Here is a 6,704-nt window from a genome sequence, read left to right as displayed (position 1 = left end):
TCTCTGTGTTAAAACCAAGTTTGAACCAATGTTTCTGACAAAATTGTTATTCATTAAGTTATTCGTTACTTTTTGCATTAGTTTACAAAACAAATAATCCTTTTTCAGAATACTTGCATAAGTAGTAGTAATAGTGCACTCTAGTTTAATCATTGATCATAAGTCTCTGTGGGTACGATACCGACTTTTACAAGTCACTATATTACTTGGCGACCATGTGTACTTGCGTGTTCGTGTGGGAGCTACAGAAACAACATGAATTTCTGATTGGTAAGCTTCAAGCACAATCTTGTTTACAACTTGATATTGTATTTGAATGTTCTATGGCATGTAAATTGTGAAAGTCGTACGCTATTGCCCTTGGGCTTTGTTGTAGCGTTAAGAGCATGGCATGTGATGTGTGAACTGGCGTGGTTTGAACCTTGTTGTCAGAGACGGATCTAGGTTTCTATAGCATGGGTACACCACTAAAAAAGGAGAAAAAACAAAGTACTTAGTGAGAATTGATCCTCATTCCCTTGGGTAAATAACTTAAGATTCAACCAAGTGTACCATTTAGCTTTTCTGGAGCATAGGTGTCAACAGATAATATTAGATCAATTCTAGAAAATATGTACATAAACCACCTAGTTTGGCGGAGAAACCATGGGTTCATGTGCACCAAAAATTGGGCTATAAATCCACCCCTACTTGTAGATAAAATCATGTCATTTAAGTGCAGAAGGATAAAGACCCCACACTGAGTTTCAACCGTAAGCCAGCGATCATCCGGAATTTCTCAGTTGTAAAAAAATTTGTGAACTGCTATTGAATTAAAAGACCAAATAAGAACTCTGTTTCTTTGTATTACAAGAAAGTCAAGCATTGTATTGTATTACATGAAAGTAAAACATTGTACCAGATCATTCTGTTAATGCTAGGGAAGTTAGAAAACCTTGTAATCATGTTGAAGTTTGCACCTTCTCTTTGATAACTCCATTGGGTGTATCAGTAATCACAGTCAAAGTAAGCTTCTCACTTGTTGGAACTTCATCGGGTATCTGAAGAGGCTCTAAGGAATCTACTATGTCTCTCATTAAAGGTCGTGCTTTTGGATTGCGATTTAGGCAATGATAAGCAAGCATTGCAGCCTTATGAACAGCTTTTATGGGATAATCTCCATCAAGTCTTGGATCTATAATATTGAGCAATTTTTTCTTTTCTCTAAGCAATGGTAGAGCCCAATCTGTAAGATTCTGTTCTCGGGCTGGTTTAGTTTTGTCAAGTGATTTTCTTCCCGTGAGAAGCTCGAGAAGAACAACACCAAAACTATAAACATCACTCCTAGGAGTCAAATGACCTGCAGGTAAAGCAGAAGCATTCTATTATAAAGAAATGAAAACAATATTAGGTGGACTACTGGATATCATCCAGGGAGGACAATACGACTAGTATGATTGTGTCAGCAATTTTCACCAAACACGGCTTATTTTCAGCTTCAACACTTCTACTCACACATGAGACTGCTTATGCGTAAATTCAGTTTCAACACTTCAAAACTGCTTTGTAGCACTTTGTACTTAAAAGCTACTCAAATTCAGCTAAGCTAAACGGGCTCTGTTCTTTTAGTTCGGATGGCATTCTTGCACATTTTCTGTTAAGAAAGACAATATGTATCTAAAAGAAACCTGTCATAATATATTCAGGGGCAGCATATCCATAGGTTCCCATTATGCGAGTAGAAACATGAGATTTGTCTCCAACTGGTCCATCTTTAGCTAGGCCAAAATCAGAGAGTTTTGCATTGTAGTCCTGTAAATATATAAAGATTGCAGTGTATGCTCACTCTAGAAGAAGCCATCTGGGTGAAATCATGCATGAAAGAAATATGGATATGTAGAACACTTACCGGATCTAACAGGATATTAGATGTCTTAAAATCTCGATAGATAACAGGTTTTTCAGCTTCATGAAGAAAAGCAAGTCCTTTAGCTGCGCCAAAGGCAATCTTCATTCTAATGGACCATGGAAGAGGAAGCAATACTCCTGCAAACAAGAAATCTTGCATAAGCATAAGACATATAATAGTAATAGTTAATCTTCATTACAGTAATACGACTCATTAAAAACAAAGGTAATTCAAATTCGAAAACTGGTAATAGATAAGACATAGCAATTCATGAAATATAAGCGTAACTTAATTAATACCATTTACTAAAGACTTTCTGTAAATCTCAAAATAAGTAGTTCCCATCATCCTTTCTGATGAGGGAAGCAAATCACTGAGGAATTTGTGCCTCAGAAAAAATTGAAATGCTTTAGAGATTTGTTCCCTGCTTCTAATGTATACTCTACAAGCTAAAGGTAACAAACCAAGTAGTAACTTAAGAAGATATATTTCTGATTCAATCACAAGAAAATATTCTAGGCATGTTGACTGCGGACAAATTTGAAGGCTAATTGTCCAGATTCCAGCATTTTCTTAATCAAGCCGTGGAATCCAACTTATATCATCCTCAAAAGCCAGAGGGAAAATTAATTATGAAAGAGGGGTCATAAAGATGGAAACTCTTTTTTCTTCCTTGAGAAAATTAGTGTTCACGAAGAAACTTCTATAACTATCAACTCTACACAGTGCACCCTGTCCACAAGGGGAGCAACATGATAATTTAATACTCGAGCATTTGATAGAACTTCTGCCAAAATACACTAATCATTTTGGAGAAAAACGTACTCAAGTATTTAGGTGAAATTCTTGAAACAAACATATTGTATAAATCAATTTTCATTTTACACTTTCTCATACAGAAGTCGAAACCATGAACGAATAAAATTAAAGGTTTCTACCTGGGGAGAAATTTTTACTTTTGAAGGGAAGAGTAGGGGGAGGAGGAGAGCAGGGGGATCACAATTAGTCATTACACAAACTGTTACTGATTGTATAGGGTCAGAAAGGGGCCACATATGCACTGATCCAGAATATCATGGAAAGACTTTTCCTTTTCCCTTTTTTCCTTTTGCTCACACTTTTTAGAAGTGTTCAAGATAGTATTATTTTAACACATAAATGGATGCCCTAGTTGAAAGTAGCTCCACTTCATGATATTATTATAGTTTATATATGGTCCCCCTTATGGCAAGTTTCACTTCCCATGCTTGAGAACAATGAACACCTATCATAGCACAGCTTAATGGGGAATGATATCATGGAAGTACATCCAGATCCATGAAGCGATTGGAGATAGAGGGTAGGGACGGATTTCATATTAGCTTAAGGGCACGCTAACATAAATAAAATAATAGATAGTTGAAAGGCTTAGGAGGAATTGAATCAGGATGCACTTCAAAAAAAAAAAAAAATTCCTAGTGGCCAAATACGCCAACCTTTGCATGTGTCTTGAACAACTTTCTTCTGGAATTCTTTCATTACCGCAAATACAGATCATTAAAATGAACATGTAAAGTGTCACATTCTAGAAAATAATTGAACATACTTACTCGAGAACAAATTGTTTTCAACACTTCCCCGAGCCATGTACTCGTATATAAGAACCCGATGATCAGCTTCGCAGCAGTAACCGATCAACTTTACTAAATTTGTATGCGAAAGTTGGCCCAGAAATATCACTTCAGCCTAGCAGACATGAAAAAAACATATGGAGTGATTCAGACAATTCAAGAAAACTTAAAAACTTATGAAAATTTTTCAAGAGGCTAATTACCAGCCATTCCCTATGGCCCTGATAACTGTTATCTCCATCATGAACCTTAACAGCTACGGTAATTGGTTGGAATCCTTCCCTCAAATCTTCAGTAATAAATCCTTTATAAACATTTCCAAATCCTCCTCCACCAAGCATGTAATCTTGTCTAAAGTTGCCGGTCATTATCTTAAGTTCATCAAAGGAGAACGCAATCAATGGATTATTAGCTGAACTACGTCGTAGGTCTTCTACTTCTTCAGGATTTGAAGGCATCTTTGTATGATCCATCCTTGCCTTTTGAGATGGACTTTCATCCTTAGGAGACTCTGAAATGACGTTAAAGTGCAACATGATTTTTATTACCATTATTTGAAATTGGGGCACATATTAGTAACATTTACTTGAATAGTTCAGAATCAGAGAAGGCAACTCAAGTGGTTTTTGTTTCTTTGAAACTAACTATCACAGTGAAGTATCAGATGATAAAATGACATTTAAAAAACCTAAAAATATAGTGCATGTCAAGGATGCAACATAAAACAATCATTGTACAGTGTTACTGTGTTATTGTAGATCTTCTTTTGAGCTAAAGAATCAAACTGACTGCAGAGATAAAAGCTATCAATTAATTTAAACAAAAACTACTTGATTCAAGAGCATAAAACTTGGCAAAGATTGTAGACTGTATAATCATAAAAATGAAGCAATTATTCTAATATGACATTCTTAATCTTCACTAACAGAAAACCAACAAATATTTTCCTATATTTCTCAGAAAAGCTCAAATGCGAACCTTTTTTTTTTTAATAATAAGTCAAATTTGACAATTTTTATCCTAAAACAAAAACAACAGCATACCCAATGTAATCCCACAAGTGGGTTCTGGGGAGGATAGAGTGTACGCATATCCTATCCCAACCTTGGGCAGGTAGAGAGGCTGTTTCCGATAAGACCTTCAACTCAAGTAAAGCAAAACATTTCATCCTAAAACCAGGAAATATTTTTCCATTTCATGAAAAGAAGACCATTTCTTTGTACATATTATGCAACTTAAAAATCTTCCCCACCCTGTCCATGTCGGATTTGACAACTTTTATCCTTCACTAGGAAAAAGGAAGGAAATAATTGTAAGTACACATTATACAACAGAAAGATTTTTTCCGCCCAATCTAAGAACCGTCCATGAGTGACAGTTAAGCAAATTATATGATGCACAATCTGAATTAAATTGATAAATTTGTTATTAAATTCGAATTCAAGGACCAAAAGGTTTTCCTCCGAGGCAGAGGACGTGCAAAGATTTTGAGTTTTGCAGTTAACTGATACTACTAGTATAAGATTTGACAGTGAAACGACATAAGAGGATTCTATTATTAGGATCCAAAAGGTAAAAGCAAAGCCTTAATCCAGGTATAGTAAAAGATTCAATAGTAGAAAGGAAGTAACAAAATTCCTATACTGTAGTATGAACCAAAAGATAAGAAAGAAATACCACGTCATACAAGAGTGAGTGTAAAAGCAGTAACCCTTTTCTTTTGACTTAATGTTCAAAAGTACACCTAAACTATCACTTTTTCGCGAGTTTCATATCTCAACTATCTATTATTTCCTTAACCTATCTAAATTATCACTCCATTTTTATTAAAACACACCTCGATGCTGAGTTGGCCAAATATTTGAAATTAATGGATAATAAGTGTGTGTTAACCAACTCAGCATCGGGGTGTGTTTTAATAAAAAAAAAAGTGACAGTTTAGATAGATAATTGGAATAATAAATAGTTGAGATATAAAACTCCTGAAAAGGTTATAGTTTAGGCGTGTTACCTTTTCTTTTTTTGTTGTTTCTATAACGAAACTCATTGAAAATACAATATTCTATTGAAATAAGGAAAGAAATAAAACAAGGAAAGGCGAAGAGGGAAATAAAAAACAATATGAACTACTGTACATGAAGAGAAGATCTCACTTTACTTTAGGACCTTCTTTATAGTAAAACCTTTAATAGAAAACCAAAGATATGTTCCGAAAAAATCATCTTGCAAGAAACTAACTTTACCAGGACTAAAGTAATTACAAAAACCAATTAAAACTGAACTGACAAGCAGTAGGTACTAAACAAAATAGAATTTTGCCTGTGTTTGAGGAAAAATAGCATAAAATAAGTGAGCCAATGATCAAGGTGAAGAATTTAGGAGAAAGACTGACCAGATTTTGCATTAGAAGAGACTCTGTATGAAGGTTGCCCCCTACAGCAGCAATTGCCCATTATAGATACACCTCAAAGTAACACACTTTCTCAAAAACAGAACTGACCCATAACCATATGCTAAACAACCAGGCTCAAAAACTAGAGAATTAGCCAAATTCAAGAAAAAAGATAGATAGGATCTTTAGAGAGAAATTAAAGAAGTGGAAATAGTGAAGGGAACTTAATGAAGAAATGAAGTACAACTAATAGAGTACTAAGTTGGTTGGTTGCATATTTGTGTGTGAAAATGGATTTTGGTCCTTGGTGTCAATGATTTGGAAAAAGTGGGGAGTGGAAGTGTTGTGTTGTCTGTATAGCACAAATAGAGGAGAGTTGCATTCTTGTTGGGATCTTTTCTTGTGCGCTTTCCTTTTCAATATTTCTGTTGAGTCTTAGTGCGTCCACCCTATTTTAATTTGAATATTATACACACTCAATTGTTATCAAATCACATTAATTTATCACATATGTGTGGGTACATGTGAGATTTTTACGTCCATATTACTTGGTCCAAGCTTTTAATTAAAATGATCTCACATTTTCAGATCTCATTTCATTTAATTCATTTTGTATATAACTTGAAATACTTAGGAAAAAGGTAATAATTTCTTAATTTGTGATTATGATCTTCATTTTTTTATGCTTAGAAACCGATTGGGTGTGATATTCATGTTTATGATCGTAGATTTAAACATTATTGGGTGAATTAAAGTGAAAAAATTAAAAATTCAGTGTCGGGGATTTTAAGAGTTTGAAAACTCACGAATGTGT

The 6,704-nt window shown here is 34.5% G+C and overlaps 1 protein-coding gene across 2 annotated transcripts; it reads right to left on the bottom strand.

The window, feature by feature from the left end:
- Positions 1 to 812: 812 nt before the first annotated feature.
- LOC132035460 (probable serine/threonine-protein kinase PBL16) lies at positions 813 to 6,317 on the bottom strand. 2 transcript variants are annotated; one of them, XM_059425741.1, is made up of 6 exons: positions 5,891 to 6,317; positions 3,702 to 4,009; positions 3,478 to 3,613; positions 1,889 to 2,025; positions 1,668 to 1,791; positions 813 to 1,339 (listed from the first exon to the last, which is right to left on the bottom strand). In XM_059425741.1, the coding sequence occupies exons 1-6, from the start codon at positions 5,949 to 5,951 to the stop codon at positions 942 to 944; spliced, it is 1,164 nt and encodes a 387-aa protein (XP_059281724.1). In that variant the 5' UTR covers positions 5,952 to 6,317; the 3' UTR covers positions 813 to 941. The 2 variants fall into 2 exon arrangements, with proteins under 2 accessions (XP_059281724.1, XP_059281725.1); XM_059425742.1 differs by lacking the exon at positions 5,891 to 6,317 and adding an exon at positions 4,542 to 4,781.
- Between the last annotated feature and the right edge of the window lie 387 nt (positions 6,318 to 6,704).

Source organism: Lycium ferocissimum, chromosome 10, assembly GCF_029784015.1.
Source record: "Lycium ferocissimum isolate CSIRO_LF1 chromosome 10, AGI_CSIRO_Lferr_CH_V1, whole genome shotgun sequence".
NCBI lineage: Eukaryota > Viridiplantae > Streptophyta > Magnoliopsida > Solanales > Solanaceae > Lycium > Lycium ferocissimum.
Note: the sequence above shows the minus strand (reverse complement) of the source record. Positions and strands in the feature narration are given on the sequence as shown.